Raw genomic sequence first — 21,921 nt, forward strand, 5'->3', positions numbered from 1 at the left:
GAAGTATTGTGTGTGTTTGCTGCCTTGATCTTATTTGTAAAAATAATAAAGGTGGGATATAAATAAATATTTATCTGGTTTATATTTTAATACAGTACATGTACATACAGTACATACATGCCCACCACACTAGATAATTTGCATTATGCAAAGCACAGGAAGGCAGTAAGAAAAAGTAAGCTTAAAGGCATGGGGAAGAAAAGAAAATTGAAATCAACTATATATCAAACCTGTTTATTTATACCTCTCTGTACTCTACTTCTTTATGCTGCTTCACATACGCCATGACAATGTGATAGAAAAAATTGAGGGAATTATTATAAATCATCCTATTCAGTTGGGATTGGATGGAATTGATGAGGTCTTCAAAAAAAAGAGGGGTTTAAGAATGAAAGCAATATATACAGCGGAATGTCTGTGGTTTAAACTAGAATAGCTTGCAAGGACCGAAGATAATGTATAAATATGGAGTTAATGGAGTTGTTCTAACCTAGATTTAGTTTTCTTTTCCTTTTTTCTCTTTCATATTTTAGTATCTTTGGTTATTTCTTATCCCTTTTCTATACTTGGCTTAATGTTGTATGAACAAATAGGGAATAGTATGAATGTTATCTATGTTAATAGCTGGGCACACCATGAAAAAGAAAGAATGAATTTTGTCACCTGCTTTAAGAGCTTAGCATGCTGTGTATAGGTACCATATGGCTTTGTCTGCAGAATATATATAACCTTGTTACTTAATTTATCCATTTTCTGAGTCTGCACAGTACCAGTGAATCATAAAATATTTGCAGAGCACATTTACGTCCTTCAAAAATCTAATCAAGGCCATCAGTAACCGAGCCTAGGGCACACTAAGTTTTTAATCTAGTTGTGTGGTTAGCACCTTTACTAAGCAGTGGCTGGGAAGACAAAAGGAATAGAAAAGCAGAAAATCAAGAATTTCTTAGGCTGCTAAAACCACCAGCACCCATTTAGGTCCATAGAATACAGAATAAGAATTGGAAGGGACCTTGGAGGTCTCCTAGTTCAACCTGCTACCTAAGCAGGAGACCCCATGCCATTCCAGAAAAAATGATGTCCAATCTCTTCTTTAAAACCTCCAGTAATGGAGTACCCACAACTTTCACTGGTTAATTGTTCTATCAGGAAATTTCTCCTTAGTTCTCTCCTTGATTAGTTTTCATCCATTGCTTCTTGTCCTGCCTTCAGGTGCTTTGGGGAATAGGCTGGTCCCCTCTTCTCTGTGACAGCCCCTTAAATATTGGAAGACTGCTATCATGTTACTCCAATCCTTCTCTTTGTTAAATCTACACATACCCAGTTCCCGCAATCACTCATCATATGAAATGTGTTTGAATATTAGTAGCTCGGGTTGGTAGTTAGGCTGTTGGTTTGTGCTCTGAGCCTGGCAATTTGGTTGCAAATGTTTCATCGCCATTTGAGAAGACATTGCCAGTGCATTTTGAATTGTTCATCATATGTTTTAGCCTCCAGCTCCCTATTCATCTTTGTAGCTCTTCTCTGCACTCTAGTTTCTAGAGCAGGGGTACTCAACCTTTTTATACCTACCGCCCACTTTTGTATCTCTGTTAGTTGTAAAATTTTCTAACTGCCCACCAGTTCCACAGTAATGGTGATTTTATGAAAACCTAATGAAAATGTTTTTAAATAATGCTATGAATTTTTTTTTAAAAGTCAATGAAATTTTTAAAAAAGGAAAGTGCTTCAATATTGGACAAAACCCCTACCGCCCACCATGAAAGCTGGAACGCCCACTAATGGGCAGTAGGGACCAGGTTGACTACCACTGTTCTAGAGCCTCTACTTACTTTGTCCGGATCTCCATGTCATCATGGCTGGAGTGGCACATTTCGCTGAAGCGGGAGACAAAAAAGTCATAGCTCCTGTGATAAGATGGAGTGTCTTCTTCAATATTTGCAAACTTCACAAACTGGAGAAGAGAAAGGAGCATCAGAGCAGAGAAAAGAAAACATTAAAAATATTACATTCATGAACCAATCTATTAAAACCACCAAATAATATCTGTCCTTGTGAGGGTTTTAGTTCAATAGTCATCATCATCAAGTCCATAAGCAGACCAGGGCAGTGGTCAACAGCACAAGCCATATCTTGCACTCATAAAATACACATGTGTTACTATGGATTTATTTTCTTCAAAATCCAAGTTCGTATCGAAAGCTATGTTTAAAAGCACACCAGGCTTAAGAGTTTAGGAATAAAATGTGACATGAGGTACAGCTCAGATAAAAGGCAACAGATTATCCCAATCTGAGCAATTGCTTTCTAGATTAATGGGATCAAGAGGCTTTTGATCTATGCAGCTCTACCTCATCTGAGGCTTTATATGGTCTCCGGATTAAATTTCTCCTATCTGAGGCTCTTTAGTCGCTCTCAAAGTTTCTTACAGGAGGAAGTCTTCACTCCAGAATTCATTTAATGGAGGCAGGGCCAGCAAAGCATTTTGTTATCTGAAGGAAAAGGACGAAACGATTCCTGATTATGGATTTCGGCTTCAGTTGGCCTTTTTATGGTTAAGAGATACAGTAAATAGAACCTTAGTTTTGGTATGTATTACTTTTCCAGTAGGCAACAGCTGACAAGAATATGACAGTTTGTGTCAAATGTCTGACAGGAGGGAACAAACCAAATTATCTTAGCTGGAATTTTGCACCATTTTAAATGTAAATCCAAGGGATCCAATTGAAGAATATCACAGTGAGTGATGGATTTGGGGAGAGTAGATGAGAGAACTGACCTAAAAAAAAACACCAGGTGAATATAAAGAGATGTTGCAAATTATCTGATAAAGACAGGCCTGATGCCACCTAGGAAGTTTCCCATCTTGAGGCTGAATTTGAGCATGGATCCTACCTGCCCATCTTTTATTCTTCCTATCACTGTATCATTGTTTTCTTTTTCACTGTTTATTCTATTGTTCTATTACTTTGCTACTGTTATATTTACACTTCTTTTCATTTCTCTGTTTTTATTGCTATAAGCCTCCTAGAGAACCCCACAGTGAGATAAGTGGAAAGGAAATAAAATCTCTCCAATACCAATCCTATCCTTTACCAGTATACGGTTTTAAATTTGCTGCGTAGGGGACAAATAATATTCTATCATTTCATATGTGACTCTGAAGTTATCATATCTACTGCACAGTTGTTGAAGGAATAAAATATAGGGGAATTATGTACTAAACTAAACTAAACTAAACCAAACCAAACCAAACCAAACCAAACCAAACCAAACTCTAACCCTAAACCATGGGAAAAGGCTTCTTAAGATTTAAAATAAGAGAAACATTGGTTTCAATTTCTGGACTTCTCATGTGTCCCTAAGTCTCACTGGGTTCAGTGGAGTTTATGCCTCAGTTTCCTTACACCTAAAGCAAAATTTCTTCACTTCCACTCTTCCCAGCTATGAATCATACAGCCTCTCCTGTGGAGAGATAAAAATGTATGCATGCATATTTTTTGGGGGAATGTCTTCATTTTCTATCAAAATAGTTTTATGGCGTCTTATCATAAGCAGCAGGAACATTTTTTATTGAATTAATTTTAAATATTGCCTATGCAAAAATGTATGTGCAATGCCATCTAATTTTTGAAATCCTGGTACCTCTCCAGCTGCAAAGAGGAGTTCTCCAGAACAGCCAAGACAGAGAAAGAAATTAAAGAAAGTGTACAATAGTCTTGAATAATTATATTAGTGCAGTTTTATCATCCAATCTTCCCATATAAAAAGAAAGCATTGGGAGAAATTCAATTTGTAGTTTAGCTGCTAGTTTAAGTACAATAAAACATTAACATTATATCTTTCTTTAGAATAATATTTAAAAATGTGGGGAATTGCATTTATTGGCTGAAAAATAATAAAGTAGCAAAAGTCTTGAGGAATCTTTTAATTAAAGATTGTTGATATGAATATGAGTAAAATAAGCCCTAGCAGAATACAGTACCTCCATCTGTACAAATGTGTTTTAAACAGGAACAGTGAGGATAGGTATTTAAAACTTTGTCTCTTTCCTTATGCTCTTAATCTCCACAAATCCTTGATTTACAATCATTTGTTTAATGACCTATTGAAGTTGCAATGGCACTGAAGAAAGTGACTTAAAATCAGTCCTCGCACTTACAACTGTCACAGTTTTGGAAGGGTCACATGATCAAACTTTGGGGGCCTGGCAACTGGCAAGTAGTTGCAGCATCCTGGGGTCATATGTTCCCCATTGATGATTTTCCCAGTTGACTTTGATAAGGAAAATGGTGGGGAAGCTGGATTTGCTTAACGACTGCATGACTTGTTTAACAACTGCAGAAATTCACTGAATAACTGTATCAAAAAAGTTGTAAAATTGAGCACAACTCACTTAGCAACCACCTTCCTTAGCAATAGAAATTCTGGTACCAATTGTGGTCTTATGTTGAGGATTACCTGTACCTATAAAGGTTTTCTCTTTCTGCTTACATATAACAACTATTTGATTTTTTTTTGTTCTTACAAAACTTTTGTTTTCAATGTTTTGTTAGCTACTCAGTGTTTTTAACTCTCTTGGTGGAATGTGAATTATTTCTATTTGCATACCTCGACTTAGTTTAAAATTTTAGAATTTTTCTTCAACCCCCCTAGGATCCTTTTCTTATCAAAGTCAACTGGGAAGATCATCAGTAGGGAACACATGACCCCAGGATGCTACAACTACTTGCAGTTGCCAGGCACCCAGAGTCTGTCTTGGGTGAATTGCCAGGCCAATGGTAAAAGCATGTTCCCTGCTTTAGGATAATCATTTGACTCCATTCGAAACGGAATTTTGATTATTTTTCCTCTAGTAGCTGTAAAAAATGTATTTAAGCCGTAATTTCCATAAATGGCATTTATAATCTTCACTTGTCCCAGCTCATGATTTGCAGGTGCTATTTCTTCAAAACTTCATCCACAGAAAAGGGGCCAGTCTTATACGTAGATTACAATGGGACTCTCTTAGGCTGAAGTGAAAATAGACTGGCTTGGTTTTTTAAAAAAAAAAATATCCACCATTTTTTCCATTTGGGGGTTAACCTGGTGCTAGCATTTTACATAATCAAAAAGCAGTCATACTTTTCATGCCTATTCATGATACCCGCCTTGGCAGATGGCAAAACTCCCTTGCCTCGGGAGCTTTTGGAGTGGGAAATTAATTTAAACGTATGAAGAAAAATATACAAAAAGAATGTGGGTGTACATATGGAACGAGGAGGGCATGACAATTCATAAAGCAGATTTGTTCAGCTCTGTGTATTATGATAAGCACTGTCTCTATTTAGCTCAAGTGACTATTTTTCAAAGCAGGCATCATTCTAAAGGAAGTGCTTTGAAGGGGGAGGAAAGCAGGATTTCTTAAAAACTAGGCAGAAAAACATTGCAGCAGCTGCCATCTTACAAAGAAAAATCCTTCCTGTGTGAGTTTGAATGGAGAATTCATCTTCAGGGGAACCAGACAATTGTACTCCTTTTGAGTAAATGTGCCAGAAGTTGCTAATAAAAAATTAAAAATAATATGCATATTAATTGGGATTCCATGATGTTTACATGATCTGTTATTGGTTGAAACGTTAGTGAATGAAACATTAATGTATGAGAATCTTTCAAGGACCATATGATCTTTGCTTATCGGCATACAGTCTAAACTGGCACACAGCTAGTGTAGTCTCTTAAATCTTCCCCTTGACTTACAGGGCTTCAAAGTCTTTTTTGTAAATGACATGGGTAGCATGGTTAATTCCTAATTTTCCATGGCCTATATTTATTTTCTTTTTTTTCCCCAACAGGAGGTCTTGGATTAGGGTGGCTGAATACTTGCATCAGTGAGATTGTTTGAAGATGTGGATGTGGTTAACAGGTTCTTTTTTTTTTTTTTTAGAAATTTATTCTTTTATAATTTTTGTATTTTCTATTTCGTTTGGCTTTATTGTACATTGCCCAGAATCAGTTTGGAGCTGAGTGGTACCTAAATTGATTAACCACAGATGTTGTTGCACATACAGCATAGCAGCACATAATAAATATTTGGCTTTTTCACAGTTAATAGTCTTCTTTATGAATGCAGTTCTTCAGTAACAAACAGCATATTGTGTATGTATACAGACAGAACACAGAGAGATACATGTTCTTAAACCTGTTTTTGTTGTATATTTCTCATCATTGTGACCATTCCCCTTCTAATTTAATAGTACTGTGCTAGCAAATATTACAGACATTGTACATCATTATGAGTTATTCCACGTCTCCTGGATACCCTCGTAAATAAATCATAGGGATAAAGGAGTGTGTTCAGGTTGCATGATTTCTCTATTCACAGAGTGGAACATCTGTCTTTGTTTAGATGACTACCAAGTGATTCATGTGTCATGGACTCCAATGTTTGCAGACATCTCATTAAGGTCCAGCTCAAATGCTGTTCAGATCTTCCTCTCTCTACGTCACCCACCTTGTCCTTTTACTTTTCTTCTCCCATTTACCCTTATTAAGTTAAAGGCACTGAAATTACGTTACAGTTAATTTCTATACTTCTCTTGCCATCTCCTCTCCTCCCTCAACTGGATAGGTCAGAGGCTGTTCATTGCTAATGCATCTTTATAGTTCAAGCAAAAGCACAGGTGTGATGCACATTATCAATTCTTTCTCCAAATCCAACCGCTCTCCCTTCAAAGATGCTCTTACCTCTGAATCACTCCAGTTCATTTCTGATACAAACAATTGTTCCCTCCCAAACGGTAAACTCGGATTAGGAGACTTGCATCTGGCCAATCAGATGAGACAGGCTTTATTTTGCAATTAACAGAAGCAGAGACAGCTGTCTGCTGCCACACGCCAAATCAATTTTTATTGGTTCTCTTTTCATTTCTACCTTCACTGCCTTTCTAGTCAGCTGATGGGAAAGGAAAAACTTCCATATCGTTGTGCTGAGCCTAATATTCCTTCTGGATATGATTTCTTCTTTCTGAAACCTTTTTGGCCATGCAAGGAGAGGGGAAGGAAGGAGGTTGCACTATTTCTGCCCTCCCACATGGTACTAAGACCATCTGGTCTTGCTAGAGAAGGCTTATTAACCATCAACATTCGGGTGGGAGATATGCAGCTTTCCTTAGATGAAGGCTTGAACCTGGCTTATCAAATAGCATGTACAATACTGCATTCCAAAAAATGGGTGAGATAAAATTTAAATAATTTTGCCCTTGACTATTAAGATATTTTCAGAAATGAATAGAATCTTTTAGACAACGTTATAGATTTTTATACAGTAAAAATGCTAGAAAAGTGTGTGAAAAAAGCATGGCTCACCATAAATTGCATTAGCTGCATAGCCCAGACAAAACATTACTTTTAACTGCAGTAATTAAAGTCCTGGCTACTGAAACAGTGTGTCCTGAGATATCTACAAGGAAACTTGGGGGCAAGATGTCTAAAGAACACAATTGTGCAGCATGGTTATACTCTTGAAGGCCATTTGAGATGGGGATCATCATTATTGCAGCTATGTAGAATGAAGGAGACTTGGTGGCAGTGGAGATAAAGCTATCTGGTCAAATTTTCTGTGTTGATGGAGGTAGTTGCTTAAGGAAACTACCGCATTTTTCAGAGTATAAGACGCACCTTTTCCCCTCAAAAAATCTGGGTGTGTCTTATACACTGAATACAGCATTTGGGGCCTCCTGAAACCCTGCCCCCTTTGCAAAAATGGACATGCATACCCTTTAGGAGGCTTCCAGAGTGCTCCAAGGGGAGGGCAAAAATGAGTGGCCTGCTTTTTGCTCGTTTGGGGGGGGGTGCCCCTGGGAGCACTCTACAAGGCTCCTAGAGGCTATGCGTGCCCTTTTTTTTGACAAAAAATGGGCCCGTTTTTGGGAGGTCTGCAGAGTGTGCAAAAACTTTTTAAAAAATTTGCCTCTTCAAAATCTTGGTGCATCTTATAATCCAAAAAATATGGTAGTCATTGTGGGTCCCTTGGGAGAGGTAGGAGAAAGTAAGCAATGTCAACTGGTCATTGAAACACAAAGCCCAATAAGAGCTGTGCATTTAGCAGCAGCTCAGTGGGCTGTTGTGGTTCATTGTGACTGTTCCTTGAGTGAGATGTCTCTGTGGACAAGAGGGGAGGGAAGTGGCTTTAAACCTGGAGAACCTGAGTAAGAATTAAATTCTTGGGGGAGAGGAACAGAAGATAGAATGGAGGGGAAGTAAAAGAATTATGAAGCATAAAGTTTGGTTTGAAAAAAAAAGTATATATTTAGGAATTGGAGAGTACAGGCATGGAGCATTTGCTTGGTGTGATGATTATGGATTGGACTTTGACTTGCCAACGATCCCGATACATCATGTGTCGCCGCTGTGATGACGTGAGTTTGACACCCCTGTCTTAGCCCCTTTGAGTTATTGGGAGAACTGGAAGGGTAAACAGTCCACACCTTGCTGAAAGGGGTTGTATTTCCATCTGCTTTGAAGAAGGTAGTGGTACTTGTTGGTCTCTCACTTGTGGACTCCCATAGGGTTTCATTTCTTTTTTACTGCTGTTGTATCAAACTGCTTTGTGTCAGAGGGCACCCATTATTCTGAGTTGAGATATCAGCTGTATGTTGATGATACCCAGCAGCAGCACATTCCCACCCTAGGTCAAGCTGGTCATTTAGACTGATGCTAAGAATCTACTTTCTTAAGATCAAAATTTCTGGCCCAGAACTTGACTCAGCTGAACAAATGCAATGCCAGCCTCAGGAGACACCAAGCTAAGAATCACCTGAAACTGATCACATATAGGCCCATCGGAACAGCTGGAGTAAATCAGAAGGCATGTAGCAATAGCACTTCGACTTATATACTGCTTGTTATTCACTTGCTTGGCTTGGTAATCTTTGTTCTGCTCTCTTAGGGTTTGGAGCCACGATGGCACAGTGGTTAGAGTGCAGTACTGCAGGCTACTTCTGCTGACTGCCGGCTGACTCCAATTTGGCAGTTCAAATCTCACCAGGCTCAAGGTTGACTCAGCCTTCCATCCTTCCGAGGTCGGTAAAATGAGAACCTAGATTTTTTTGGGGGGCAATATACCGACTCTGTAAACTGCTTGGAGCACTGCACTCTAGCCACCATGGCTCCAAACCCTAAGAGAGCAAAACAAAGATTACTAAGCCAAGCAAGTGAATAATTAAAGACAGTTGCCTGAAGCTGATTGAAGAAGGCAACCCTGAGTTTTGCCCTCCATTTTGAAACAATAGAACGATCTCCTGCTGGGATGCCTTATTCTAATCAGCCTTAAGTAAATTACTATTTGAAACAGGATTAATAGCTCGTGAGGTAAGAATTGAACTGGAATCTTTCAAAATCAATGCTCAGTAGCTTAGATACCTTATTAAATTCCCATTTTAAGATAGAAGGCAGACTATCTTAACATCCTAGGAATATCATTGTTAGTCTCCTCCAGTCCATGTCCAAAGGAAATGCTTACCGAATTGGTGCCAAGGATTTGCAGGTCAGGCTTCTCCGATTCCAGCAGCTTGGCTACCATCTTCAAGAAACTCTCCACAAAGAGATTGATGCTCTGGCAGTGACAGGCCATTAATAGCTGATCCAAGGCTTCCATTGCAATGCACACATACCTGTGGGTAGGTTGGTATAAAAGTACATCCAAAATAAGAGGTCGCCCTAAAATGATGGGAACTGAAATCTACTGTATTTTTCGGAGTATAAGACGCACCAAGATTTTGAAGAGGCAAATTAAAAAAATTTTTTTTTGCATTCTGCAGACCTCCCAAACCCTCGGCACACCTCATCTTTTGTTAAAAAGGGGGTATGCATAGAGTTTGAGAGGCCTGCAAAGTGCTTTGGGGGGCTGTTGGGGGAGGGCAAAAATGAGCAAAAAATGGCCTAATTTTTTTTTGAAAAAACGGACCCTTTTTTGCCAAAAAAAGGGCTTGCATGGCCTTTAGGAAGCTTGTAGATTGTTCTTGGGGCTGGGCAAAAATGAGCAAAAATATGCTGGGTTTTTTTGCTTGTTTTTGCCCTCTCCAGCCCCCAGGAGCACTTTGCAGACCTCCCAAACCCTCTGCATGTCCATTTTTGTGAAAGGGGTGGAGTTTTGGGAGGCCAAAAATACTGTATTCAGTGTATAAGACGCACCCAGATTTTCTCCCTCTTTTTTTGGGAAAAAGGTGCATCTTATACTCTGAAAAGTACGGTAAATCATCCAGAAGGTTAAAGTTAGAGAAAGCTGCCACAGATGGGCAAACTTTCCCTAGCCAAGGTGAAATCAATTTTGAGAGTATGGGGATGAACTTTGATTTTTATTCAACCTTTCCCTTCCTGATGCTCCCCTTCCATTGTTCATTCACAATCGGGTCTGGCCTCAAATCAGCCAAGGGGATTCATGGCTGGCTGAAAATTAAAATCTACTTTTTCCCAGGTCTTGGGGAAACACAAAGTATAAAAGATTTTAATCTGAGTTCCCAAAATATTTCCCAATGGGATGACCTGCGTTCACCCAGTATGCTTATTAAGCCACAATCCAGTTGCCAATATAAAAGTAATTGACTGAGAAATCCAGATCCAAATCCAGAAATATTCTTGAAGCTTAGTGTATGTCTCTTTTCCCTTACAGAAGGAGAGGCTTTTGGGACACAGCAAGCTGCAACAGGAAGGGAAAATATAAATCATGGCTTGGCCCAACCACATGAAGCACTAGGAGAGAGGTGGGGGGGGGGGGGGAAACAGGTTAAAACCCCAAAAGGACGTATACAGAAAAGGGTAAGTTCACTGACCCTTTTGATATTATTGGCAAAGATGCAAGGGCTTTGAGGTTTTTGTTTTTTTCTCAAAAATATTTTGTAAACTGGAATAACCAAATATAGGAGCACACAGGTTTCTCCTTTTTCCACAAGAGTGTTTTAGTGCTTTTCACTTTCAATGGGATTGGAAAAAGGTTGAACTGGAATACGACACACACTGCCATTGTGTATTATTTGGATTGTAGAGGGTCTTAAAGTAGATGACTTCAAGGTTTCCAAATGCAGCAGCAAAATACCAGGTATGACATGTAATGAATACAGTACATCATGTCTCTGTGTGTGTGGGGTGCGTGTTCGTGTGTGTGGAAATGAAGGAAACATGTGCTGCAGTTATCTTAATGCGGATTGACAAATTAGTCTATTTTTAACCTACAGTACTTTCACAGATGTTCATCCTAAGTTGTTCCATTTTATTTCTGTAGAAACATATTTGAATATGTTTTTTATAAACTGTTTTCTTTCCAAGCGTGTCTTGAAATAACCTCAAATATGGAAGTTTGGGAGCCCTGAACTATGCTGGAGTGATTTTGAAGCATAAACGTTGGTGGATAGTCACATCCTAATTCATGCACTAGTTCGGAAGGAAGAACTGGGTGCAACAGAAGCCGAAAAACATCAATTTCTTCAAGCATATTAACGAAAAGGTACAGAGTCTCTCAAGTGATGCTAATTCTTGATGACTGCACTCAATGCAATTTTTTTTAGCAAAGTTATAGAAGTAATTTGGTAGAGTTACAGGTTTCTGATTGGTTTTTTTTCTTTTTTTCTTTTTATATTTTTAATTATATAAAAAGTTTTTTATTTTTTCACTTTCATAACATAATCACATGTATACTATTACATAGCCAACATTGTATTGTATTATTAAATGTTTACATCAATTCATCTTACCATCAACTCCCAAAAACAATTATTGGCTCTTCTGCTCTATACTTGCTCTATATTTGTACCTTTTCGATCACTTTCTTCTTCCTCTTTCCTCCCCCTCCCTCTCTCCTTTCTTCCCTCTGTCATCCTTCCATTCTCTACTTTCCCTTCCTCTCTCCTTCTCTTCTCTCCCCTAAGAGCCAAGGTGGCGCAGTGGTTAAATGCAGCACTGCAGGCTACTGCTAGATCAGCAGGTCAGCGGTTCAAATCTCACCGGCTCAGGGTTGACTCAGCCTTCCATCCTTCCGAGGTGGGTAAAATGAGGACCCAGATTGTTGGGGGCAATATGCTGACTCTCTGTAAACCGCTTAGAGAGGCCTGAAAGGCCTATGAAGCGGTATATAAGTCTACTGCTATTGCTATTGCTATTGCTATTTTCACTCATTTCTCTCCTCCCCCCCCTCCTATCCCTCTCTTCTTCCCTTACAGGTTTCTGATTCTGTTCAACAACCCCAAAATTCATAGGTTGTCCTTCAACCTAATATTAACCAGGGCAGCCCTAATTAACCTTCCAAGATTAGCTATGCGTCTGATTGCATTCTTTTAGTTACTGTGCAATAATTCACTGAACAGTAAAAATGTCAACATCTCAAATATGCCAATTACTGTTGTAAATGAAAGGGACTCACTGGAGGAACTTGGAGCAAAATTGTAAGCTAATGATAGAGCACGTAGAGGATCCCAGGTTCAGTCTTCAGTATCTCTAAAGAGCTGGAGAGGAGATATTCCCCGCCTGCAGACCTGGAGAACTTCTGGCAATTAGTGCAGACAGTATTAAGATGGCTCAAGGGTTGACTTATTATAAAAGCCTCTTATTATTTTTTCTTAAGATTTAATACCAAGGGTTTCTTTTGACTTTTTTCCCCAAGACAGCCATTAATTTGGGTTCTTGCATTGCGTAGAGGTTTGCGCCTGATATCTTAAATTACTCTTTCCAATCCATTGGCAGAGCTTGTGTGACACTGTACACTAGGCTAGAATGAGACTGAACTGTTTGTTTATTCATATGATGTATAAAGCTAGTGTATTCAACTCCTAAGTACTCCCAGGAGCTAGCTAGCCTAAACTTAAAAAACTAATTAAACACACAAAGACATACTACAATAGCAACATATTTGAGGCCAAACCACAACATATTCCAGTTCCAGAATATGGAACAAGACAGGTGTTAGAATATTCATGACTGGGAGAGACATGGTAACAAGGTCAGCCAATGAATAGGCATAGCAACTAAGTGAGTCAATGGGAGTTTAAAACAGATCTGAGTCTGTGCTGAGAATCGAAATTGAAACTAGTCTGTCTGCTCTGAACTCTGAAAGGAAGACAACTGTTCTCTTCTGCTTGTGTTTGCTTGTAACGACCACTACGTTGGAGAAAACCTATTGGTGTTGTACATTTATGTTCATGTGTTAAGTGATTTTCTGCAACAAACTCTAACAACAGGCTAATCCAATGATTTTGACCCAGTGCTTGGGGAAAAGCCAGGTTTTCAAGTTTTTATAGAAGGTCAATAAGATCTGAATCTTGGGTGGTATACTATTCCACAGGACAGACACTCCTACAGAGAAGGCATACTTTCTGGGTCTCATTAGGTGTCACTATTTGACAGCAAGAACATTCAGTACATTAAATATTAAAACTCTGCAGAGATATTTGCAAATAACCCAGCCCTGTGCTATGAACCATTTTATAGGTAATAGCCAGCACCTGGAAGCATCTTAAGTACAGATCACAAAGTAGTGTGGTTATGTAGGTATACAGAGGTGCAGCCAAAATGACCTGTATCAGTGCATTCTGGCTCAATTGCAGCTTCTGGATGGTTTTCAAAGGCAGCAAGAATCTACTGCAATAGTCTAATTAGGGGGCGACAAGTGCATGACACAAAGCTGGGCCTCCTGATTCAGGAATGAGTACACACTGGCATAAAAGATTGATTGAAGAAAGTTCCTGCATTCAACCACACATAACATCATCACCTGGGAAGTATAAACTATGAAGGTCCTAAATCTATTACCTAGGTGACTGTACTTACAACCCCAAGGTACCCGTCCACTTCTTCAGGCACAACAACATTTATCTTCTCCCAAAAAGTCTGAACCTGTCCTTGCAAGATTGTGTCTCAGTCAACTCCATTTTTTCCCCACAGCGGGACTGGCAGGGAATCTGAATGACTTTATCTAATAATTGCCTAGAATATGCTTTAGAGCAGCCTTGCAGATGTTGCTCCAGCCCCTCCTTTCCCAGGAGGAGCTGGGACACCTTAAACAAAGCCACTGAGCAGCCATCTGCAGAAGCAACACGGGCAGAAAATGATTATATTTGCTGTTCTGATTGCTATGAGGTAATCCTTAATCAAGATTCTTACCCCTACTCCATCAAGTTCTCTCTTTGTTTTCTTCCCTTTATAGAGTTCATTTTCCATATTTTCTCTCAGAACCGGGGATTTCTCTGGGATCCAGGGCCAGAGAAAGTTCACAGATAATTGTGCCACTGCCCTAAGGTGATGAAAAGAACTAACCTGTGACTATTGCTATAAATCAGGGCCACTCTAACTGGCTCCGTAGTTGCCTTAGTGGTCAAGATGTCCCAGGCTCCCTTTGACCCATTGCCCAGGGAAGGCAGATTAAAGTCCCCCTACACCATGAAACTCCACTGCCAATCCAGACATGTCATCATCAGGCATCTTGTGTAGGAAGGCCAGGGTAGCAGCAGGATTCTCGTCTAACGCCTATAGCCAGGCGGTTCACACAACCTATTATCTACAAAGCAGCAGCATTAAAGCAACCAGTGTCTTGGATGACTACAACCACTCTACTATCTCTGCCTTAGGATCATAACTGGTGCCATCCTCAAAACACAAATGGGCACCTCTCCAAAAGGGAGAGTCCTTAAAATAACACATACCAGGTCAACCATCTCATTCACTTCAATGGTCAAAGAAGACCTTATTACAGGTTAAGTTGGCATTCAACACTGAATGCCCAGGCATTGGGACTGAGCACAATGGGCTAGAATGAAGAATCAGTCTTACATATTAAAGATTGCTTACCCAAGAGCAGTTGGCTCCTGTCTCTGGTTCAGGATGTTGTCAGAAAGCAACGTTAGTATTTTGCATGAAGCCTCCAGTCCCTGGGTTGTTCAGGCATTGCATTTTGTGTGAACATTGCAGTTGCATTTATACATCTGATCCCACTTTCCTATGCATATTTCTCAGTTAAACCTGAGAACTGGAGTTCTTATTATTGATTGGATTTATCTTCTACCTCAGGTAGGGTACTCACACATTCTAAAAATGAGAATTACCTTGACCGTGGGCAACAAAAGTTATGCACAGGGGACAACATAACAGCATATATTCTTTCATTTAACAAAGCCAAAGGGGACCCAAGTTCTGCTCTCTACTGTAATTGACGTCAACAGAAAACACAGAGGTGCCTGCCCTCTTTAGGGCCCAGTCAGGCCAACAGGAAAAAAATAAATCACCTGTCAGAAGAGAAAACAAGAGCACTTATAGACTGCGATAACTGACAGTCAGTGCTGCTATTGCAGCACATGATTGAAACCATGCTAAATCATCCTTGTAGCACTTTAAATGAAACAAGGAAAGAAAGAAAGATGAAGAGAGCAAACACAAGAAAAATAGGGCCTTGGCAGAACATGCACCTTGACTGGACATAAAATGTTGAGTGGGAGGCTTTGCTTAAGTTAGGCCTTAGCAATAGCACTTATACTTGTATACCGCTTCACAGTGCTTTTACAGTCCTCTCTAAGCCGTTTACAGAGTCAACATATTGCCCCCAATAATCTGCGTCCTCATTTTACACACCTTGGAAGGATGGAAGGCTGAGTCAGCCTTGAGCCTGGTGGGATTTGAACTGCCAAATTGCAGGCAGCTAGCAGTCAGCAGAAGTAGCCTGCAGTACTGCATTCTCAACACTGTGCTGCCAAGGCTCAGTATTCACCTGAAATGATTTTGGTTGGGGATTTCTGGAAGTCCACACAGAAATAGAATTATCATTAAAAAGTGCCCAGCCATGCAACCTATCATAATCCATCACAGCCTATGAAAAGGATAACTCTCCTGCACTTGTACCTTCCAGAGACATCTAACAGACTCCCAACACTTTCTTGATATCACTGTAGAATTCAACTCAATGAAATCTATATAAAACACCTAAAGGAAACCCAAAGACTTCTACTCAAAGAACAAACAAAGGAAGTCATCTAGGGCAAACAATACATGGCTTGTAGCAGCTACAGGCAGGCGTTAAGATTGTATATCACCTGGCAATTAGAAGACATGAAAATTCCTTAATCTCGGAATCAGAGGATAAAACCAACCATAAGTTCAACTGGAAAACTGCCAATATTTTAGATAAACTGATATCCAAACATGATAGTTAATTCTTGGAAGCTTGATGCTCTGACAAATCAGCCACTAAAAAAGGCAGAGAGATAAATGATAAGTGCCTAAAAAATAAAAATAGGAAACAAACAATCCAGATTATATCCTCCTCAGCAATCAATATTCAGATAAGCATGGAAGGGTGAATTGTGTTGCTTGTTTATATGTGGTAGGTTACCTTGCCGCGCTCTCTTGATAGTTCTTTTATTGGGGTATTACCTATTCCCTGATCACTTATCTGGTGCTGATAAGTGATCAGGGAATAAGTAATACCCCAATAAAAGAACTATCAAGAGAGCGTGGCAAGATAACCTACCACATATAAACAAGCAACACAATTCATCCTTCCATACGCTGCTGATGTTGCCTAGTTTGGAAATGAAAAGTTTGAAGGACAACAATCAAGCTTTAGAGAACACAAAGAACCTGACTTCTATATTGTCTCAAGTGTTTAAATTCTAGACTTCTTCCACTCATCCTTCCAAGTAACAAATACTTGGCATACTACCCAGTATCTTGTATAGTGATAGTATGTTTACATAACAGCCATCACTGTTGTGGCCCAGCAGGATCCGGTTGAGCTGCTGATGGACTCGGATAGCGAGGAACCATATGAATCTGCCAGGGAAGATGTGGAGGACCCTGGGCAGGGTTCAGACTCAGAGCAGGGACCAGAGAGGCTGGTTGGCCACCAGGAGGCGCCTGAGGCATGGAGCAGTGGGGAGGACTCAAGGCGGTTTGTTTCTGATGCTAGACAGAGAAGGGCGGAGAAACGGAAGCAGCAGCTGCGAAGGCAGACTCAGAGACAATAAATGAAGCCCAGGTGGTTGTGGCTTGGCCCCTCCCAAGAGAGTATATAAGTAAAGAAGTGGGGAGGAGTCACTTGCAAGACACAACCGTTTGAAACTGTATTGGAATACTCTATCTGTTGTGTATCTGTGCCTGTTGGACCTTCAACTAGTCTTGCATGTGAGTCCGTGTCCTTCAGCCAAAGGAGTTGATAAAGCCGTGATTAAAGAGTGGCAAACCGCCAAGCCTGTGTCTGGGTGATTTGCAGGTCGGAGGGGAGGGTGTCAGAACACATCACTAACTTGGAAACAGTTGGTTCCTACCTCACCAGCCTCAATCTTTTCACTATGATGTAAACAGAAAATATGTTATTCAGCTGAACTCAGCACATGTGATTACATAGACCCTATATTGTAGGAAGAACGTGGAGTCCTTGGTGCTCTCTGAGTTTGCTTGTTTTCTTGCAGATGTTTCATTATCCTACTAGCACTGATGATGTTACCTAAGTTGGGTAATGAAACACTGCAAGAGAACAAGCAAGCTCAGAGAGCACCAAGGAGCTACAAATGAGCTACAAAGCCCTGTGCTACAAATATTCTCCTTCATTAGGAAGGGTGTGGCAAACACAAACTGATCTTCTCTCTTCTTTCAAGAGGATGGTTTTTAACACACATTTAGTCTGCAACTCTGCAATTTTTCAGTAGTTTCCCCTTCAAATAGCAATAGCACTTAAACTTATATATCGCTTCACAATGCTTTTTACAGCCCACTCTAGGTGGTTTACAGAGTCAGCACATTGCCCCCAACAATCTGGGTCCTCATTTTACCCACCTCGGAAGGATGGAAGGCTGAGTCAACCTTGAGCCAGTGGGACTTGAACTGCTGGCAATCAGCAGAAGTAGCCTGCAGTACTGCACTTTAACCACGGTGCCACTGCAGCTATACTAATCAGATTTGATTCTGTCTAGTTCAGATGAAGTCCACCAGTGCTGCTACCTATTAATGTTATCTAAGAGATAGATTGGACATAATCTTTTCTCCCAACAACTTAACATCTGCCATTATTAATCTTATTAATAATGCATTATTAATAATTTTGTAAGCCTCTGATACAAATCTGAAGGCACTAACAGCACAGCTGAAAAGACTTTTCTTTGACTTGGAATGTTTTTTATTTTATTTTATTTTGTGCCTTAATGTTGCTTCTTCCTCTTTCCCCCTTGGTCTATGGCAGAGAAAAGCCATTCATAGTGTGAACTGTAACAGGGATATTTATGTATCTGGATTGAGCTGGTCAGATTAAAAAAGGGATTCCAGCCCAAAACTATTTGCAGACCATGTTCCATCTGTTCATCCGATAATTCTAATTGGAACAGCAGTTTATTCTTGGCAACAACACACACACACACAAGATACATGGATGTACCTATTTTTCCCCATAAACAGCAGCTCTTCAACAAACAGATGCACTTGTGAAATGAACGGCAAGTGCTAGGAGAAGGAATACAGATATAGAATTGACTTAGACAGCTGAGTCAAATTGTGCCCAGAAGCAAAACACTATCACTTTAGGGCCTGTTAAGAGACTCAAGCGGCCTTCTCCAGCGTGGTGTCTTCCAAGTGTATACAATTCCATAATCCCCCTCGACATTTGGAAAGCATCCCAAGCTATTATGGAAAAGTTATTTAAATCACAAGATTATATTTTGCTCATTTCATGAGGATGCATATTCAGCCCAGAAATATGCATCCTAAGCACGAGTTCCTCGCAATAAAATCCAATATTCAGCTAATGACTGCTGCATATCCATGCATAAGTCAGCCGTGGTTGACTAGCAACTGTGAAACGACTCCACTGAACACATGATTCTGTGAAACACCACGCAACAATACAGTTGTTCTTTCTGTACTGTTGCGACGGCCACGAAGTACTCATTCTGATCACTGGGAATTAATTACTGCGGTTCAGGGACAAAGTATGGATGGAGAAAGGAGTAATTCCAATCCATGACATCATAAGAAAGCAGGATATGGAATAAAATATTTTTCTGCTTGGGAATCTAAAGGGATGCAAGCAATTTGTCCAGGGTTGATGTGCCTCATTATTATATAATGCACCTTTCTATGTCCCCAAGCTATTTTCTAATTTGCCCATTTTCAATTTTTAAAAAATTGCCTAGGTAAAGGTTTCCCCCCACACATATGTGCTAGTTGTTCCCGACTCTAGTGGATGGTGCTCATCTCCGTTTCAAAGCCGAAGAGCCAGTGCTGTCCAAAAAAGCCTCCATGGTCATGTGGCTGGCATGACTTAAACTTGGAAGGCACGCGGAACGCTGTTACCTTCCCACCAAAGGTGGTTCCTATCTTTCTACTTGCATTTTTACAAGCTTTCGAACTGCTAGGTTGGCAGAAGCTGGGACAAGTAATGGGAGCTCACTCCGTTACACGGTGCTAGGAATTCAAACCTTGCTGACCTTTGTGATTGACAAGTTCAGCATCTTACCCACCACGATCCTTTAAAATTGCCTAACTGCTGTATTTTTTTAAACACGGGCCCACTTTTAAAGAAGACAAATAAGGCCATCAGCTCTTCTAGCTCCCATCCCTTTTACCCCTTCCCTGCTGTGCCTCACTACAGTACATTACAGGAATAAGAAGCCCTAAGGAAATGAATTTTCTCAGATGTCTCACAGTTGTATCTAGAATGACCAGCAGAGTTCCCAATACTGAAGTGGGGTGTTGAGGGGTAGCTCCCACTGCTGCAGGAAGAACTTGATGGTTCAGCTACGAGTAAATTCTGTACATTCTCTTCACTACTCAGGAAATTGTTCAGCATAGCTGCATTTTATTAGTTCCAACTGAAACTTTGTGCGTGCCTTCAAGTTATTGTTGAGCCTCAGAATTGCCTGGACAAAGCCCTGCAGTTTTCTTGACAAGGTTTTGTTTTTTGGAAGTGGTTTGCCATTCCCTACTTCCTAGGGCTGAGAATGGCTAAAATCACTCAACTGTCTTTGTGCCTAAGGTGGGACTAGAACTAACAGTCTCCCTGTTTCTACTTTGATGCCTTCACCATGCTTGCTAAGTGAAACTTAACTGAAAAATAATATGCCCAATAGCTTTCTTCTCTGAGATGAAAATACTGGATATGTATGACAGTATTCTTAAACTACATCATCATCATCTTTTAATGACCCCATAATCCCTTGTGGGGTGGACCAGGGGTGGGTTTCAACCGGTTCGCGGCGGTCCCTGCGAACCGGTTGGTCGCCGAACCCGGAAGTAAGTAACTTCCGGGAACGGCGAAGGGGCCGCCCGCCCGCGGTCCTTACCTGGTTTTGACGAGTTCTGCGCTTCCACGCATGCGCAGGACGCATACAGCGCCTGCGCGATCGTCCAGGAGCAGCTGGAGCATAGCGCAGACGCTAGTACGCATGTGTGCACCGTGCGCGTGCACGAGGACGCCGCCGGCCCCGTTCCAACTGAACCGGTTGGAACGGGGCGAGAAACCCACCCCTGGGGTGGACTCTGGGCAATTGAATGGAGCTGAGTGTTTACTGGCCAGATGCCCTTCCTGTCGTCAATGCAGAGTTTTGTTCAGCAGATATATTCTCATTGTGCCCAGAGAGAGAAATATCTGCCTCTACCTAGGATCGAACTCACAGCCTCCTGATTGTGAGGCGAGAGCTCCACCTCTAGGCTACTGCACCACTCATTCTTAAACTACATGAAAGAAGATAAAACTCTATTCCTTTTCCCAGTCCATGCATGGGCTCAGGAGTTGTCCATACAGTTGCTGAGATTGAGAAACATTGGATTAAAAATATAGGAACGGAGATGCTGTTAGGCAAACTTGGTAATAGTAACTGTATTTGGACACTGGAACCAATGACTCAGATAAATAGTGAGGGGTGTTGAAACATTGCTAGATAATCATCTGCTGAAGACTTTTAAATTAGATTCCTACACTGAGCAGGTGTCTAAGCAACGCTCCCAAATTTATGATTCATTATAAAACTTACTGGCTGTGACATATCGTCATCATTAAAAATTAGTTCATATCATAGTTCTGCTTCTTTCAGGACTGTGGGGGAGTCTTTAAAAAAAGCAGATAAGGCTAAACAGAAACAAATATTTGAACATGACCCCAGGTGGAGAGTGACCTTACAGGTGCAAAAGCATTCTCTGTTTGTACTTGTTAGGTCAGGTGAATTCTTGGTGGAAAGTAAAACAAAACAATAATGTATGTATGTGTTTATGCTGTAGCACTGCTTGATACACTGCCACTGGTGGTCAAACAGTTCTGTCCATCTACTAAATGAAAAGGCTGGATACAAAATTAAATAAAGGGCTTTTATGCAGAGTAATGACAGAGGAACTGACTTTGCTCACAGGAAAGTTCTAGATATAAACTTCAATTAGGATACAGCAAATTGAAATCTCTGACAAATCTGTTTCAATGTTTTTCAAACTTTCTGCAATTCTGAACTATTAAATAAGCATTTACAAAGTACAGAGATTGTTCAATTTAACAGTCAGCATTCTCCCTTTATTTTAGTCTTTATCTGTGATAGTTTGCATTTGGGGGCCAATAAGATGATTAAGGTTGGATTTGTGCATGCTTTCTAATTCTGTCCGTTTTTAAAAGTGTGAAACTAAATCTTGAACCAAAATATTTATCACATGTTTTCCTTTACCACTTAAATCATTTTATGTAATTCATGCTACAAGAAGAAGTCTTAACACAAAATTGCTGGTCAAGGTTGTTTTTATCCCTGAATACAAGACTAAAGTCAAATCAATTACCAAGCCAAAGAAATCTTATATTTTAGTTATTCCTAATCCCATTCACATTTTTCTTTTGGGGTTGTTGATTATCATAGTTCCATTTTGCATAGGACACATGGGCTCACAGTTGAACCTGAAACTATTCCATTAATGTCTATTTTATAAATTTTAGTACAC

The 21,921-nt window shown here is 40.2% G+C and overlaps 1 protein-coding gene across 5 annotated transcripts in view; it reads right to left on the minus strand.

The window, feature by feature from the left end:
- EFR3B (EFR3 homolog B) overlaps positions 1-21,921 on the minus strand; it is a 146,776-nt gene that overhangs the window by 44,251 nt on the left and 80,604 nt on the right. For all 5 annotated transcript variants that reach the window (XM_087717414.1, XM_087717412.1, XM_087717415.1 and 2 more), the window contains exons 4-5: positions 9,503-9,653; positions 1,833-1,954 (exon numbers count right to left, since the gene is read on the minus strand). In XM_087717414.1, coding sequence (XP_087573540.1) covers positions 1,833-1,954; positions 9,503-9,653 — 273 coding nt within the window. The remainder of the gene's footprint in view (positions 1-1,832; positions 1,955-9,502; positions 9,654-21,921) is intronic.

This window comes from Thamnophis sirtalis, unplaced genomic scaffold (genome assembly GCF_051295495.1).
Source record: "Thamnophis sirtalis isolate CommonGarterSnake01/CBP01778 unplaced genomic scaffold, rThaSir2_p1.2 scaffold_6, whole genome shotgun sequence".
Taxonomy (NCBI): Eukaryota; Metazoa; Chordata; class Lepidosauria; order Squamata; family Natricidae; genus Thamnophis; species Thamnophis sirtalis.